Genomic DNA, 18200 nt, shown 5'->3' on the forward strand with positions numbered 1-18200 from the left:
GTACAAAATGAATGACTGACAATATTTCTTGCAGTATAATGAGTGGAAAAGTGACCAATGTGACATTTCTCAAGTGTATACAAAACTTAAGAGCGTGATCTGAACCTGTGTAAATGTCCACAAATCTGATGCCAGATATTGTCTTACTCCATTACTGCGGTGAGATGTTAGATGGTTGGATCGTTGTTCAAGTTTGTTGGGCATTTTGAGTAGATGGATGCAGGACTGCGTTAGAAAGAGTGCTGTTCAATATAAGTTTTCCTCTTTCGCTCAGGTTGATGAAGAGTGGACGACCTTACCCGTGACCCTAGTTGATGGCGCCGTGAGCGTGAGTAGGAGCGGAAGATACGTGGTTCTGGCGACAGATTTTGGGCTGCATGTCTCTTATGACACTGATCATTCGGTGGAAGTGAAAGTGCCGAGTACATATTTTAATAAGACTTGTGGTATGTGCGGGAACTACAATGGACTGAGAATGGATGATTACATGAAACCCGATGGAGAGCAAGCCAAAGATTCTAATGAATTGGGAAATAGTTGGAAGGTGCCACCCTATGATCCAGGTTGTGACCCAGGCAACACAGAAGAATGTCAACCCGCTGACGAGAACCTCTACCAAAGCGACGATTTCTGTGGTCTGATCACCAGTCAACAAGGTCCATTTGTAAAGTGCCACTCTGTAATAAATCCCAGTGGTACCTTTGAAAGCTGTGTTGTTGAACTGTGTCTGTTGCAAGGAAAGCAAGATGCTTTTTGTAATACCCTCCAAATCTATGCAGATGCGTGCCAAAGTGCAGGAGTGACCATTCCGCCGTGGAAAAACTCCACTTTCTGTCGTACGTATTTTCTAGCTCTTGTTGTAGGTTTAATATTGTATTGCATCTGCGAAATGTCTCTGTTTTCCATTGTTTTGTTGTTTTGTTTCAGAATTCTTATTTCATGTTAGATTGCCATTAATTCAATTTGCATGTGTGTTTATTTTATACTTTCCTTGATATCATCCAGATTGTTTGAAAAAATCTCTGCGTTTCCCAACTTTCTACACAAGTCTTCTTTCTCATCGGAACATAGGAAACATAGGAATATAGGAACAGGAGTAGGGCATTCAGCCCCTTGTGCCTGCTCCGCCATTTGATAAGATCATGGCTGATCTGTTTTCTAGCTCCATATACCTGCCTTTGGCCCATATCCCTTAATACCTTTGGTTGCCAAAAAGCTATCTATCTCAGATTTAAATTTAACAATTGAGCTAGTATCAATTGCCGTTTGCGGAAGAGAGTTCCAAACTTCTACCACCCTTTGTGTGTCGAAATGTTTTCTGATCTCGCTCCTGAAAGGTCTGGCTCTAATTTTTAGACTGTGCCTCCTACTCCTAGAATCCCCAAATTGATTGACATTATGTCCCCGATACTTCAGGGGAGGCGGGGTGGGTGCAGGCAAGGCTGAAAACGTCCGAAGAACCCGGCTAGGCGGGGACGCGGAGGTCCTGACAAACCTAATGGCAGTACCTCATTAACATTTTATAGCTCCGCTTCCTGCCTGCCAAACGGACAGCGTGGCCGGCGGCCGGGAAGGAACACCTGTGGCACGAGGCTGCAGCTGAGGACCCTTGGAGACGGTCCCCGAAATCGTGAGGTCGGAGTAGCCTGTGATGGGGTAGGGGGAGAAAGCCCACGATCAGGAGGGGGGAGACACCTGCGATTGAAGATGGGGATAAGAGAGCCTGCGATCGGGAGGCGGGATCCCGTTTTAAATATATTAGTTAAGTGACCTTCCTCTCCACGGCGGGGCACTTGGAAGCCCTGATATCTGCTGTCTTAAAGAAGGTGGCAGGCGCATGTGCGGCGAGTTGGGGTCACATTCCCCATATTTAACTCTTTAACTCTCCGCCCCACCCAACCCCCTCTCACCCGTTGTGGGTGGTTTAATATCGCGGCCTATATACGTTTAAGTTTTCTGGTCTCAGAAATTTAAAAGAATTTGTTCTGCTTTCTTTGTTTTCAGATGTCGAATGTCCAACCAATAGCCACTACAATGCATGTGCGAGTGCTTGTCCGGCCACCTGCACAGACCATTTTGCTCCAGGGAACTGCAGCAAGCCCTGTGTGGAGGACTGTCAGTGTAACGATGGGTTTGTTCTCAGTGGAAGCCTGTGTGTGTCTGTTGAGAACTGTGGCTGCGTCCACAACAAGAAATACTACGAAGTAAGTTGGAAGAGTAGTAGTAAGTGTTTGCAGTGCCATTTGGGCCTTCTGCGCTTAACGTTCAGTTTCCATTGGAAGCATGTAGCAATTTTGAAAATAATCCATATTCATTGTCTGTCAGAAAGGGGCAATGTTCTGGGAAGACGGATGTCTAAGGAGGTGCAGATGTGCTGGAAATGACCAAGTAGAGTGTGAAGCCGGGTCTTGTCGACCAGAGGAAATTTGCAAAGTGCAGGACGGAGTTTTGGGATGTTACCGAGCAATCACTGTGAACTGCCACATTTATGGTGACCCGCACTATACAACATTTGACGGGAAGCTGTACCACTTCCAGGGTGCCTGCAATTATACGGTGACTGAGACTTGTGGAAATACATCCGTTCAGTTTTCTGTGACAAGTAGAAATGAACACAGAGGCAGCCCAACATGGTCTGCCATTAATTCGGTTGCTCTCCAACTCAATGGCCTTCATGTTGCATTGAGGAAAAATAAGCTGGTTTACGTGAGTAATGTTTCTGATCAGTACAGTTTTCAGAATGAATGTAATGTTGAAGAGAGATAGCTACCATGTTTGTGATTTTTGTATTGCTAATCTTGGTGATGTTTTGCTTAGGTTGATGGAGTGAGGGTTGAGCTTCCTGTGAGTCCCAGTTCTTCGGTAAGGGTATCAATGGTAGGATCGTTTGTTATGGTACAGACCAACTTTGGTCTTCAGCTGAAGTTTAATGGAGATCACGAACTGTTTGTAGTTGTGGATGAGAGATACAAAGGACAGCTGTGTGGCTTGTGCGGTACCTACACTGATGACCAGCTCGATGACTTCTTGAAGCCTGATGGAATTCTAGCCTCAGATTCAAATCAGTTTGGAGACAGCTGGATAGTTATTGATGATGACTGGCTGTGAGTATTTCCTGCAATGTCTTGTAAGTTAAGGTAAATGCAGTGTAACTGGTAAGAATTTTCCAGAGAATGAAAAGCTATGGCAGCAAGTAAAGTAGGTAGAGCAGTGGATTGTTGTAAAAAGGATTGAAATATATTAGGGCAAGGCTTAGATTTCATTGAAATGTCCAAATCAGCTCTTGCGTGCAGTTCAGTTGAATCCCATTGTTTCGTAGTGAATATCTGAAATGATTTTCCAGTATTGGTATCGGAATGTATTTGAATGAAATATCACAGATGCATAACAGAAGAATGTTCATGCATTTGGATGTATTTTAAAGGAACAATTTTGATAGCACAAAGTATTTTTTCCCTCCAGTATTGATTGAAGTTAGAAGAGGATTAAATAAAACAGTGGATATTTTGAATTTAAGAGAGAAGTCATACCTTATTTTACTTTGATAGATGTAATAACACTGCTCCTCTGCCACCGACATGCGAGCCATCATCAAAAGAAGAGGCCGAGAGATACTGCAAAATAATTTTGGCAAGCGATGGTCCTTTCAAAAATTGTCACTGGTATATCCCTCCTCAGTTGTACTTTGAAAGCTGCGTCTACGATCATTGTGCGACTGGAGGCGATTCTGCGCTGCTGTGCAATGCTTTGGAGTCTTATGCTTCAGTCTGTGAAGCAGCTGGTGTTGTTCTGGCAGACTGGAGGGAACAGAGCGGCTGTGTTGAGGAAAGTAAGTTTGGTATCAAAGATCTTTGCTTGTTCTGTTCCTCTATTTTATTTCTCCATGCTTCCAAACAGCGGGGTTCTGGCAGCAATCGGCGTTGGGTTTGGGGGAGTCCTGTGCAAGGGCAGTCCATGTCCTCCTTATGGGGCCCAGAAGAGCGCTCCTTCTCCTCCTGGCACACAAGGAAACCTGAAATTAAATTTTTTAAACTTACCTACTGAGCATCTTCTGATCCACGATCCGGCTCCTGGCAGGTTTGGCTCAGGCCACCGACTAATATTGCAGCTGGGTCCCGATGACATCATCGGGATCTGATCTGCACATTGAGAGGAGCACCCTGCTTCCTTCCTTCGGCTGTCCCGCTCGCCTGATCAAAAGAGCAGGGTAAAATTGGGATATGGCCGGAAGGAAGCAGGATCAGAGGGGGTAAGTGACTGCCCTCCTTTTAACTGCCCCCCCCCACCTTGCCTGGTTTGTGCCAGGCTAGGGGAGTTAAAATCGGGGCCATGATTTCTAGCACAGGAATCTCATCACCAATCCTACCCTCTGCATAGCAGCAGCACGCAGTGTCCCATTTATAGGGAATGTATGTTGTTCTTGCTTTTCTTGCATTGAGCTGAATAATGACTTAATTGATTCTATGTGTCACATTTGTAGCATTAATCTTTGCAAGGAAGTTTGGAGAATTAAGCTGACTCCAGGCCAGTTGATCCCTAAGCTATTTCCTTGCAATGGCTTCATGGAGTCATGGAGTGGTTTGGTGTTGGGTATCTGATTTCATTTCTAGATGATGCTCAGTGTATTAAATATGCAAACGAGTGCTCTTTATTAAATCCACAGGTTGTGCGTTGGACTGTAATTTTGACATTGACCTGTGCGATTGGATGCAATCCAAGACAGATAATTTTGACTGGAAACGCATCAGTGGATCGACACCATCAGCGAACACAGGGCCGTCCTTTGACCACACCACTGCAGGTAGGTGATCTGAGATCCTTATCTTGCTGCTGAGGCTTGACAGAGCAGATGATTTGTTTCTAACCAATGAAGATAATTGTGTGTCCAGGTGGTTACTACATCTACATTGAAGGCAATGAGGCCAAAGTAGGAGAGAGAGCTCATTTGGTCAGTGCTCCATGTGCAAAGAGAGGAGCTCAGTGCTTGCGATTCTGGTACCACATGTATGGAGTAGCTCGAAGCATGGCTTTGAAAGTGTACCTGGTTGAAGGCGGGACACCGATATTAATGTGGTCGGAGACAGGAAATAAGGGAAACAAATGGATTGCAGGAGAAGTAGGCCTGCACCTTTCTGGAAATTCTCAGGTAAATTGCATGAAAAGATGATAATGTTCAGTGATTTTATTGCTTGTTTTTATTTTAGAAGAACTCAGGCAGCTTGTGGCTTTAATTGGAATTCAATGAGAGATTGTTTTACTTCGGATCAGATAAAATCGAACCTGTTGATTATGCCAGAGGAGACGTCTGGAGTTGTTTTTCCAACATAGATGAATTGATGTGTTCATCTATTGTTACCTGAAAGAGAGAAACTGAAATTCTGTTGTTTGACTTGCTGTTGCTTTTTTCTGCCTGCTGATGTTGTGATGCTTTGTCTCGCAGATCCTCATAGAAGGAATCCGGGGCGATGACTATCGCAGTGATATTGCTGTGGATGACATCTCCTTCCATAGTGGATGCTGTGGAGGTGTGTAAACATTACTAGTTTGTCTGTCATTTTTTGTGGCTCATTTGTATGTTTTAGTTAGATATAGATGAAACCAGCACTGGTTTTAGTTTTGATATTTGTTGCATCTCTTGTGATAGTGTGGTATTTGTTTTGGTTTTCCACAATTCGATAGGGTGGAAATTTGACTTGATTTGACTATTTTGTAATTTGTAGATTCTTCTGAGTTTGCACTATTTTTCTCTCTGCAGACGAGTGTGTCACAACATCCACAACGAGCATCCCAACTGCAGTTGGTACATTGACTCCTGACACAACAGGTAAGCTAAAGGCATGTGATGTGGAACCTTCTTCATTGCAGTCTTATTTGCAATGGATTATCTGTAGAAAATTAGAGTGCTGCTTTGTGTACCCAGCATAAGATTATATAACCAGAGATTTTCTCCTGTCCAATGCCCATTTGTACTCCAAATCAGGATGGAAAGAAGACAAAAATTGGTCTCACTGTCTCAATTATACAGGGTATACATTGTTATTCCTTTTGTTGCCTAAGACCAATCTTGCTTCTGTTTATTATTGCTGTTACATTTGCAACATAAATCTGTGTACAGAAATTCAGATAAATATTCGGTATATCTTTCAGTTACTTTCTAGCTGTGGCTGTTAGTTTGGTCTCTATATCTTCTGTTCTGATATCTACAAAACAACTTTTGTCCTATATCAAGTGAAGGGTGGAATTTGAGCCAGCTGAGTGTTGCAGTCAGGCGACACAGCATGACAACCTAGTTGAGACTCGTTTTAAAAACACAAATGGAACAGATGGTTTGAAACTGAAGTACAAAGTGATTAAGCATGTGGAGACAAGGTTAAAATTTGCAGGACAATCGGGTTATGAAGTAGCAACTGTCACGTGGGTGTATGCAGGGTATATTTGATTAACCTTTGAGCCATGTCCAATCACGAGTCACTGACTCAGATCGGCCAAAAGCCACGATACAGCAAAAATGGACCCCACTGTGCAGATAACTGGACAAACTTAGATAAAAGACAGAACTAAAAGAAGTGGCTTAGCTAACGATGTAAAGTTATAATTAGGTTGTTTTTGAATGTTGCCACGGAGCCGGATTGGCTAAGGAATAAGTAATGTAGTAACTGCTATCGGTGTGCTCCAGTCTTGTACTGTATATAAGCTTGTGAATTTTGTTGATCGGGGAGAAGGTGCTCGCACAGACCGCGGGGTCAGAGACCCTTCTCCCAGAGCTCTGTTTTAATAAACTGCACCTTTTACTTTACCACAGATTAGATGTGAATTTATTTTCACCCAACAATTTGGCGTAGTCGGCAGGATACTTCGGAGCTGGAAGACCGCCTGCACCAGTGAGCGGGGCGAGTAGTCAGATTTTTGACCGTCCAGAAATTGGATCACTCGGAAGGGCGGTGTGACAGCGACGCAGTATCCAAAGAATCTGGTATCCGTGACGGATGAGAGATGGAGTTTAAATAGTGGTTAAGTTGATTGAAACCTGATGTGTTATTTCGGAATGTACGTGTCTCGAGGACCCATACTGAGCCCGAATTAAAAGGGCGACTGGGCCCCACGTGAAGGCCAGAGTCAGTTGGGAATCCAAGACAGACTAAAAGTCTCTCTGCTATATTGCATTGCGGGATCTGTTGTATTGCGTTACGTGACGTATTGTATTAACGGCTGCAGGTGAAATAATCACCTCTGACAGCAATAGTTACAAGTCAGGACCGTCATCACTAGTGTTGGACGATAGGTAGATCTCTGAGAACGAGTTATTAGGGGGGACCGGAACGTGGTACACTAATAACAAGAATTAATACATTATGGCGGAAGGCGGAGGCCCAGACTGGGGTCCGCCAGGATCAATGAGTCGGCTCTATGCTGACGACCAAAAGGGCTTGATCGATAAAATGACGAAAGATGGTTGGGATCCACTAGGAAAACCAATAACACAACGGGAGTGGTGGGAAAAGCAGAAACAAAAGAAAACTAAGAAAGCAGGAGTAATTTTAATACATCAGTTAGTAACGTTAACAAAAAGGGTTAAGACACAAACCAGTAAGATGGAAGAACAGGAAATAAGAAGAGCAGAATTAGAGACTTTAGTATAAAGGATGGAATTGACAGGCAAGGGAAGAGTCAATGACGGGAGGCGGCCCCCATAAAAGGAGGCTCGGATAACCGAGTCTATGTAGCAGCATTATTAGGGGGCCAACCGTGTGAAATGTTAGTTGACACAGGAGCATCAGTATCCTTGACTGATTTGCCCCTTCCGACAACCAGGGAATATATATATATATATATATATATATAGTAGGATTAGGGGGTATAAAAATTAAGGCTTATAAAAGTGAAGTACAAGTTTTAGAGATAACAGGAAAACTCCTCCCTGCCCAATTTTATGTGTGTCCAAATATCGAAGGTACCATATTAGGAATAGACCTGCGAAAAGAATTTAATATATTGGTGGACTCCGCGCAAAATAAAATTGTTTGGTCCAAAGGAGATGGGTCCAAGGTCAGTTTCGATAAACCATGCACCAATTTGGCTAGGGTAGGGAGTGCAGCGTCTTTGAGCAGGGATTGGGAACGAGAACGAAAACCATACGGGACCATATGCAAAATTATGAGAGGGGTTTGGGCTAAGACAAAACAGGACACCGGATGGGTAAAGACGGAGCCAATCACGGTTCCAGGTCCGGAACACAAGTCCCCATAAGCAATACCCTATTAAACCAGAAGCACGGGAAGCGGTACAAGAGATGCCCCGACCGGTCTCAGTACGAGGAATCAGGAAGGTTTTAGGTCTCTTTAATTATAGTAGGAATTTTATACCGAACTTTGCAGCTATAGCGGAACCCATCCAGAAATTGGTGAAAGGGGGAAGTCCCGGTAATACCCCGGTAGAGTGGGGACTAGAACAGGAGCAGGCATATGGGAGTTTAAAACAAGTGCTGATATCAGCCCCTGGCCTCGGTCTACCCGACATGAGGGAACCATTCCACATTCATTGTGAGAATGAAGGGGGGTTCTACGCCGCCGTGATAACCCAACAACATGGGGACAGGCGACGGGCGGTAGCATATTACTCCACTAAACAGTCATCCGTAGCCGCTGGATTATCACAATGTGTAGCAGCACTGGACTGCGCAGCGTGGGCGGTAAAGGTTAGCGAGCCCACAGTAATGACCGGGGACATTATCCTCCATACCAGACACACGATAGTAGAAATGTTAAATAATAATAAGCTACGGTCAGTATCTAACATGCGGAGGGCACGTTGGGAAACGGTCCTCATACCTAAGGACGAATCAGTGGTAATTGTTAGGGATACGGGGGAGAATCCCGCTGAAGGGATCCTGGGATCAGGGGAACCCCACGTATGTGCAGAAGTAGATGAGGAAGATCCTCTGGAAGACCCACAGCTTACCCTATATGTGGACAGCTCCAGAAAATATGTTGATGGGTCTCCCCGAACTGGGTGGGCAGTCGTAAATGAAAAATTAGAAACAGTATTGTCCGGCAGATTGGACGGGGCATTATCAGCCCAAGTGGCAGAATTAGTAGCACTCACTGAGGCCCTGACCCTGGCAAAAGGAAAAACAGTAAATATTTACACAGATAGTAGATATGCATTTGGAGTGGTACACGATTATATGATAGCTTGGGGAAGAAGGGGATGGGGCGGTGGAAACACTGGACTCAACTGAAGGTCTACAAGGACTAAAATGCATATTTGTATATTTAACAGGTGATACCTGCAATCAATCTCGATAACCCTTTGGAAAGTTGTTAATGCGTCTTTAAAATGTATTTGACTATAGTATTGTTTTGTGGAATATGTGTGGCATGGACCGGAGTGACATGCCACCCAGCATGGGAAAAGCGAGAATTACATGTTAATACTTTTTTGTATATGAGTTATGTGTATGTAAGGGACAAGGGAGACAGTGCGTGTTGGGTATGTAGCCATATCCCAATCCACTCCAATGGGGGAATCCCCCTTCGACCAATACCATTGAACGTAATTCAAATGGCTGAATGGTTAGTCAGTAGAAACAATACGAGCGGTAGTACTGATGGTAATGACATCCAGAGCAGAAAACGGGAGGAACAAAGAGTACAGTTCAGGACTGCAGGATATCCCTTAAACATGTTTGAAGGATGGTACAAACCCGTGTATAACATAAGCGAAAAGCCACCGTACCTTATCCTCACAAACACAACTGGGGTAGGAAGACCCGTTGGGGCGATATGTTGGATAAGGAATGTAAGCAGAGGGGAAGAGAGGAATCTGGAAGCAGGAAACAGTAGTTGTAAACATAATTGGACAACACTCAAACAAGGTTCACCCTTAGAAGTTTGGTGGTTTAACAAACCTCACTAGTGGGGGGAAATGGAATGGAATCACAGGGAGTAACGGCGAGTCCGGCTTTTCCACATTCGCAACGAATATGAACCTAACTGCCTATAACGGGACCTATTTTATTTGTGGACATAAGGCATACCCCTGGCTTCCACAAAATTGGACTGGGTCCTGCTATTTGGGATATGTGGTGCCATACATCCATCACTTGCCCTCCCGAGCAGATCATCACCATTATCGATCCAAAAGGGCAATTACAGGAACAGAGTGGTTCTTCGCTATTTTATTCCCCGGGTACGGGACGGCTAGGGCAATAAAGGAAATTCGACTCGTCGCATCAGTATTAGAGAAAGTAGCTAATGACACAGCTGAAGCCCTGTCTGAAATAAGTGCAGAAATGGTGGCTATGAGAACAATAGCTCTCCAGAATAGGATGGCCCTTGATTATCTCCGAGCTAAAGAAGGTGGCTCATGCGCAATGATAGGCGCTGAGTGCTGCACCTACATACCGGATAACTCAGAGAATAGAACCAATTTGGCCGAACATATACAAAGGGAGGTAAAGAAATTACACCAAACCTCAGAGGAAGGTTGGTTGGACTGGCTCTTTGGAGGATCATGGGGATCGTATTTGATGCCTGGATTTATAATTGCTGTTGTAGTGATGACAATATGTTGTCTTATGATAACAATTTTGAAAGTATGTTGTAAATTGGTGCTCGCTGGCATTCCAGTAGCATCTGGAGTTGCAATAAAACCCCAGCTTTCAACAACAGACGAACGACAAGCAACGGGAGAAGACGACGAGGACGACGAGTCTCACATGTAAAGAGTCACATGATGATCAACGAAGGACGAGCTCAGGACAATTGAGCCCAACCCTCAACACAGGGTGACTACCCAGTGGAGGGCCAAAAACGGCAGTGGAAGTTGATCCCGGGGCAAAATCTAAATTTGTACCGGGACCAGCAGGAGGGACTGAAGGGTGGAATTTGAGCCAGCTGAGTGTTGCAGTCAGGCGACACAGCATGACAACCTAGTTTCAGTTGAGACTAGTTTTAAAAACACAAATGGAACAGATGGTTTGAAACTGAAGTACAAAGTGATTAAGCATGTGGAGACAAGGTTAAAATTTGCAGAACAGTCGGGTTACGAAGTAGCAACTGTCACGTGGGTGTATGCAGGGTATATTTGATTAACCTTTGAGCCATGTCCAATCACGAGTCACTGACTCAGATTGGCCAAAAGCCACGATACAACAAAAATGGACCCTACTGTCCAGATAACTGGACAAACTTAGATAAAAGACAGAACTAAAAGAAGGGGCTTAGCTAACGATGTAAAGTTATAATTAGGTTGTTTTTAAATGTTGCCACGGAGCCGGATTGGCTAAGGAATAAGTAATGTAGTAACTGCTATCGGTGTGCTCCAGTCTTGTACTGTATATAAGCTTGTGAATTTTGTTGATCGGGGAGAAGGTGCTCGCACAGACTGCGGGGTCAGAGACCCTTCTCCCAGAGCTCTGTTTTAATAAACTGCACCTTTTACTTTACCACAGATTAGATGTGAATTTATTTTCACCCAACATCAAGTTTAACTTTTTTTCAGTAACATCGACAGCTCCATCAGCCAGCACTGCTACACATCCAGAAATACATATCACACTGTTATACTTGTTTTTTTTGTCTTTTTCAGGTGAAACACATCATTTAAATTCTTCATTATACATGAATAGTCTTTGTTTTCAACCTTCACATACTAGTTGGATAAGTAATGTTTACCGCAGGGGAGAGTAATGGGAGTAATGCACGTTTGGAGACACAGATCCTATGATATTTAGAGATTCATCGGAATATAGGAACACCCTTAAGCCTGTTCCGCCATTCAATTAGATCATGGCTGATTTGTATCTTAACTCCATCTACCCGCCTTGGTTCTGTAACCCTTAATACCCTTGCCTAACAAAAATTCAAGATCATCTTCACATCAGGACATTAATTCCCAGTTTTAGTCATTCGTAACCTAGGCTTATCCTTTTGGAATATGGAATTTATTTACCCATTTGATAATGTGGAGAATCTTATGAAGCTGGTGACCAACAATACGTGCTTCCTTGAATCACTTGGTTCACACGTGCTTAAACCAGATCACTGACTGCTGTGATCATATCTGCTTGAGACAGTATGTATTTCCCATCTAACCAGTTTTTTTTTAAGTGAGAAACCGAGGTGAAGAGTCAGTGTAGGATACCACTAAATTCAAAAAGAATACTGATTAGGTGACACCAAACTTGGATTTTCAAAGCCTGCTGATTATAGAATGAAGGGAAGACTGAGGGAGTTCCACAGTGTTGAAGTTCTTCCCATTTAAAGAATGAAGAGGAACCTTGCTTTGTAGTTTATCTTGTTTTAGTATAATTTACGGTGTTTCTAGATTAAACAGATCTGTAAATGCTCATAACATATATAACATTGTTTGTTTTTATATTAAGTCAATCCTTTGTTTCACAGAAATGTCTTCAATAACTTCAGTGTCAACCATCGTTGTACATCCAGTAGCAAGTGTTGCAGTTTTACATGCATTTTCATTTTTACTTGTGAACAACTTATTTAAATGAATCATGTCTATAATATGACTGCAATTGAAATCTGAATAAACTGTAATTCTTCTTCATTCACATCCTCCTGGTACCATTTGGAAAAGCCGAGGTGAACAAACAAGGAGATTTGTGGAAGTACTGTCCCTTTAAGATGTTTTTGAGTGTCGATGATGTTCTTACAATTCTCCTTGCATTTGGCCAAGGCTTATGCAAGTAGTGAGTGGAACTGTATTTTGTTTGGTGCCAAATCAGGACATTGATTGGCAATCTGTCTTGTTTTTTTCATATCACTACAATATTATATTTTCCTTTATTCTTTTGGTTTAAAACAGATATGTAACTACTGTCTTCATATTTCCATAAACAACTTTAATTTTTCATCAAATCTGACTTCTTTCTTAGGAACATCCACAACAACTCCATCAGCACCAGTAGCAGGTATTGCAAAGTTTTACTTGTGTCTCTTTCTTTTTCAGGTGAAATAAATCATTTTAATTTGTTACTTACACTTTACTATAGTGGGTAACACCTGAATAAACTTCCACTCTTCATTCTCAATGCCCACATTCCAGTAGGATAAGCTCAGCTTACCAATGGGGAGAATAATGGAAGTGATACACTTTTAAGATGTAAGGATCTGTGGTATTTTAAAGTGTCGGGGCATCAGTCTCACAGTATTCCCCATTGGTAACCAGGTTTATCCTTGTGCACTGTAAAATGAGCTAAGCAATCAGCAATGTTGAATGAATAGCCAAAGTGAATGAAACAGTTTGCATTGCTAGCCAATAAAAGTTTGAGAATTGTCATTAATAAATGTAACTTTTGATATTTGAAAGATGTATTGAAGTGTCATGAACAGGTGCAGAAAATAATCAATAAGGCTAATGGAACGCTGGCCTTTATACCTAGAGGACTAGAGTACAAAGGGGCAGAAGTTATGCTGCAGCTATACAAAACCCTGGTTAGACCGCACCTGGAGTACTGTGAGCAGTTCTGGGCACCGCACCTTCAGAAGGACATATTAGCCTTGGAGGGAGTGCAGGGTAGGTTTACTAGAATGATACCCGGACTTCAAGGGTGAAGTTATGAGGAGAGATTGCACAAATTGGGGTTGTATTCTCTGGAGTTTCAAAGGTTATGGGGTGATCTGATCAAAGTTTATAAGTTATTAAGGGGAACGGATAGAGAGAAACTATTTCTGCTGGTTGGGGATTCTAGGAGGAGGGGGCACAGTCTAAAAATTAGAGCCAGACCTTTCAGGAGTGAGATTAGAAAACATTTCTACACACAAAGGGTGGTAGAAGTTTGGAACTCTCTTCCGCAAACGGCAATTGATACTAGCTCAATTGCTAAATTTAAATCTGAGATAGATAGCTTTTTGGCAATCAAAGGTATTAAGGGATATGGGCCAAAGGCAGGTATATGGAGTTAGATCACAGAACAGCCATGATCTTATCAAATGGCGGAGCAGGCACGAGGGGCTGAATGGCCTACTCCTGTTCCTATGTTGCTATGTTCCTATGTATTTTTATGCCTCCCTGACTAATAAGCAGCCTTTACATAAAAAGCCTAGTATTCCCTCCATGGCTTAGCTGGTTAAAGCCAGGAAGAGCTCACGTTTGAATTAGTCAAATTGTTTAATTTAATTTAATTTAATTTTAGTTTGAATTGGTTGATGACCAGAGGACACAGATTTAAGGTGATTGGCAAAAGAACCTGAGGAAAGAAAATGTTTACGCAGTGAGTTGTTATGATCTGGAATACACTGCCTGAAAGAGTGGTGAAAGCAGACTCAATAATAACTTTCAAAGGGTAATTGGATAAATACTTGAAGGGGAAAAGTTTGCAGGGCTATGGGGAAAGAGCAGGAGAGTGGGACTAATTGGATAGCTCTTTCAAAGAGCTGGCGCAGAAGCAATGGGCTGAATGGCCTCCTTCAATGCTGTATCATCCTATGATTCTATAGTGATATCAGCTGGGTTAACAGCTGGATGCTAAAATTGGTCTGCAAAAATTATATATCCTAGTCCCAAAATAAATGATACATCTTGATCTCAAAAATACTGGGAGGGGAAAATTGGCCAGGATTTTCACTCCTGGTCAAGACCCTTGTTGAAAAGTGTGTGTGTGTGTGTGTGAACGCCAGGTAAGGGCAGGATCAGGATCAGGCCCAGCTGTGATGTGGTATGTTTCTGCAGACACTAGGTGATCGTAATTGAATAAACCGCTGACATTAGAATCATAGAAAGTTACGGCACAGAAGAGGCCATTCGGCCCATCGTGTCCGTGCCGGCCAAAAAAGAGCTATCCAGCTTAATCCCATTTTCCAGCACTTGGTCCGTTGCCCTGTAGGTTATGGCACTTCAAGTGCACATCCAAGTACTTTTTAAATGAGTTGAAGGTTTCTGCCTCTACCACCGTTTCAGGCAGTGAGTTCCAGACCCCCACCACCCTCTGGGTGAAAAAATTTCTCTTCAGCTCCCCTCTAATCCTCTTCCAATTACTTTAAATCTATGCCCCCTCATCACTGACCCCTCTGCTAAGGGAAATAGGTCCTCCCTATCCACTCTATCTAGTCCAGTTATAATTTTGTACACCTCAATTAAATCTCCCCTCACCTCCTTTGTTCCAAAGAAAACAACCCCAGCCTATCCAATCTTTTCTCATAGCTAAAATTCTCCAGCCCTGGCAACATCCTCGTAAATCTCCTCTGTACTCTCTCTAGCGCAATCACATCTTTCCTGTAATGTGGTGACCAGAACTGTACGCAGTACTCAAGCTGTGGCCTAACCAATGTTTTATACAGTTCTAGCATAACCTCCCTGCTCTTATATTCTGTGCCTTGTCTAATAAAGGAAAGTATCCCGTTTGCCTTTTTAACCACCTTATCTAGCTGTCCTGCTACCTTCAGGGATCTGTGGACATGCACTCCAAGATCCCTTTGTTCCTCTACACCTCTCAGTATGCTCCCATTCACTGCTGAGGCTCACATATAAAGAATGACCACTTGGGTAAGGTACCAGGGAGTATCCAGTGCTTGTGGAATCATACTACAGCAAGGAGTCAACATCTTCAGGAAAGAAAGAAGGAAGAAAATTGGTGGAAAAAAGAATGTTTCAAAAGACAGCTTTGTGAAGGAGGATTTGCATTTTCAATTGCATATTTTTGGCAAAAAGTGTTGATTGCAAGTCGTAAAATATGGCAACTAACTAGAAAACAGAATGGTAGATGACTACACTTAATTGGCTGATTTTCTGTGCAGGTCATGCTACATGCAGCGCTTCTGGAGATCCTCACTATAATACTTTTGACACGAATGTTCATGGGAACATGCACATATATGCTGTCCAAACTATGCAGTGAATCTTCAGTGCTCCCTTATTTTGATGTATCAACTACCAATGAGCCCAGAGATACCAACACTAAAGTCTCCTGGGTGAATTCTGTGCACGTGTTTATCTATAACAACACAATTTCAATCAGGAAACATCATAAAGTGCTGGTATGTGAGTTTGTTTTGTATTATTTTTGATTATTCATAGACTGACGCAGGACTTGCCTTAGATCTTTACTTGTTTACTGGTGCATTATAACAATGTACTAGTACAGACAACATTTGCATTTCTTGTTTCCAGACTTAAAATATGGACAGATAGTGATTGTCTTGTTTCAGGATGTTCACCATGCTAATCTTTTCATAGCTGGAACATAGAACAATGTTTCCCTTTGTAAGAAGTTAGTAGTGATGCATTTGTTGTGGGGGAACCTTCATTGATTTAGAGTAAGATAATGTTTATACAAACAATTTGGGAAACACCACACTCTGATAAGTGATTCATTTGTACAATTTATTGTATATTAATTCCAATGTTGCGCTCTATTAGTTCAACACCAGATCTAATAAAGAAAATGACTGAATAATGATACAAACAGGGCATAGTGGAAGTCCAACAGGTTCGGTTGAAATGCATGCACAGTCAGACCGGATGCCACTGTCAGGCAGGCCTGATATCTTTTCTTATCTGCAGTGCTGTATTGCACTAAATAAAACTTGTTCAGAGTTTATGGAGTCTATGTTGTGCGCTAGAAGTATGAAAAAATTTAATGCATCATATAATAAATATGTAACAAGACCCCGGACAACATTTTCGAGAAACGATCATCTATTGTATTGACCTGATCTTTGGATTAGAAACATAGAATCATAGAAAGGTTACAGCACGGAAAGAGGCCATTCGGCCCATTGAGTCCGTGCCAGCTCTATGCAAGAGCAATCCAGCTAGTCCCACTCCCCCGCCCTACCCCCTTAGCCCTGCAAATGTTTTCCTTTCAAATACTTAACCAGTTCCCTTTTGAAGGTCATGATTGAATCTGCCTCCACCATCCCTTCGGGCAGTGCATTCCAGATCCTAACCACTAGCTGTGTAAAAAAGTTTTTCCTCATGTCACCTTTGATTCTTTTGCCAATCACCTTAAATCCATGTCCTCTGGTCTTTGACCCTTCCGCCAATGGGAACAGTTTCTCTTTGTCTTCATGATTTTGAAAAGCTCTATCAAATCTCCTTGCAACCGTCTATGTTACAAGGAGAACAACCCCAGCTTCTCCAGTCTATCCACGTAACTACAGTTCCTCATCCCTGGAATCATTCTAGGAAATCTCTTCTGCACCCTCTCTAAGGCCTCCACATCTTTCCTAAAGTGCGGTGCTCAGAACTGGACACAATACTCCAGTTGTGGCTGAATCAGTGTTTTAGAAAGGTTCATCATGACTTCCATATTTTTGTACTCTATGCCTCTATTTATAAAGCCCAGGATCCCGTATGCTTTTTTAACCAAAGGCCAATTTTGATGGTATTAGACAGGAACTTTCAGAAGTTGATTGGGAGAGTCTGTTGGCAGGCAAAGGGACGTCTGGTAAGTGGGAGGCTTTCAAAAGTGTGTTAACCAGGGTTCAGGGTAAGCACATTCCTTATAAAGTGAAGGGCAAGGCTGGTAGAAGTAGGGAACCTTGGATGACTCGGGAGATTGAGGCACTAGTCAAAAAGAAGAAGGAGGCATATGACATGCATAGGCAGCTGGGATCAAGTGGATCCCTTGAAGAGTATAGAGATTGCCGGAGTAGAGTTAAGAGAGAAATCAGGAGGGCAAAAAGGGGATATGAGATTGCTTTGGCAGATCAGGCAAAGGTGAATCCAAAGAGCTTCTACAAATACATAAAGGGCAAAAGGGTAACTAGGGAGAGAGTAGGGCCTCTTAAGGATCAACAAGGTCATCTATGTGCGGAACCACAAGAGATGGGTGAGATCCTGAATGAATATTTCACATCGGTATTTACGGTTGAGAAAGGCATGGATGTTAGGGAACTTGGGGAAATAAATAGTGATGTCTTGAGGAGTGTACATATTACAGAGAGGGAGGTGCTGGAAGTCTTAACGCGCATCAAGGTAGATAAATCTCCGGGACCTGATGAAATGTATCCCAGGACGTTATGGGAGGTTAGGGAGGAAATTGCGGGTCCCCTAGCAGAGATATTTGAATCATCCACCGCTACAGGTGAGGTGCCTGAAGATTGGAGGGTAGCAAATGTTGTGCCTTTGTTTAAGAAGGGCGGCAGGGAAAAGCCTGGGAACTACAGACCAGTGAGCCTGACATCTGTAGTGGGTAAGTTGTTAGAGGGTATTCTGAGGGACAGGATCTACAGGCATTT

At 42.8% G+C, this 18200-nt stretch overlaps 1 protein-coding gene across 1 annotated transcript in view; it reads left to right on the forward strand.

Annotated features, from left to right (window-relative positions):
• Positions 1 to 18200, forward strand: part of LOC137331731 (IgGFc-binding protein-like) — a 130541-nt gene that overhangs the window by 51076 nt on the left and 61265 nt on the right. The window contains exons 35-43 of the mRNA XM_067995718.1: positions 275 to 836; positions 2005 to 2204; positions 2326 to 2706; positions 2818 to 3104; positions 3549 to 3829; positions 4664 to 4801; positions 4890 to 5146; positions 5441 to 5525; positions 5756 to 5910. Coding sequence (XP_067851819.1) covers positions 275 to 836; positions 2005 to 2204; positions 2326 to 2706; positions 2818 to 3104; positions 3549 to 3829; positions 4664 to 4801; positions 4890 to 5146; positions 5441 to 5525; positions 5756 to 5910 — 2346 coding nt within the window. The remainder of the gene's footprint in view (positions 1 to 274; positions 837 to 2004; positions 2205 to 2325; positions 2707 to 2817; positions 3105 to 3548; positions 3830 to 4663; positions 4802 to 4889; positions 5147 to 5440; positions 5526 to 5755; positions 5911 to 18200) is intronic.

This window comes from Heptranchias perlo, chromosome 13 (genome assembly GCF_035084215.1).
Source record: "Heptranchias perlo isolate sHepPer1 chromosome 13, sHepPer1.hap1, whole genome shotgun sequence".
NCBI classification, from domain to species: domain Eukaryota; kingdom Metazoa; phylum Chordata; class Chondrichthyes; order Hexanchiformes; family Hexanchidae; genus Heptranchias; species Heptranchias perlo.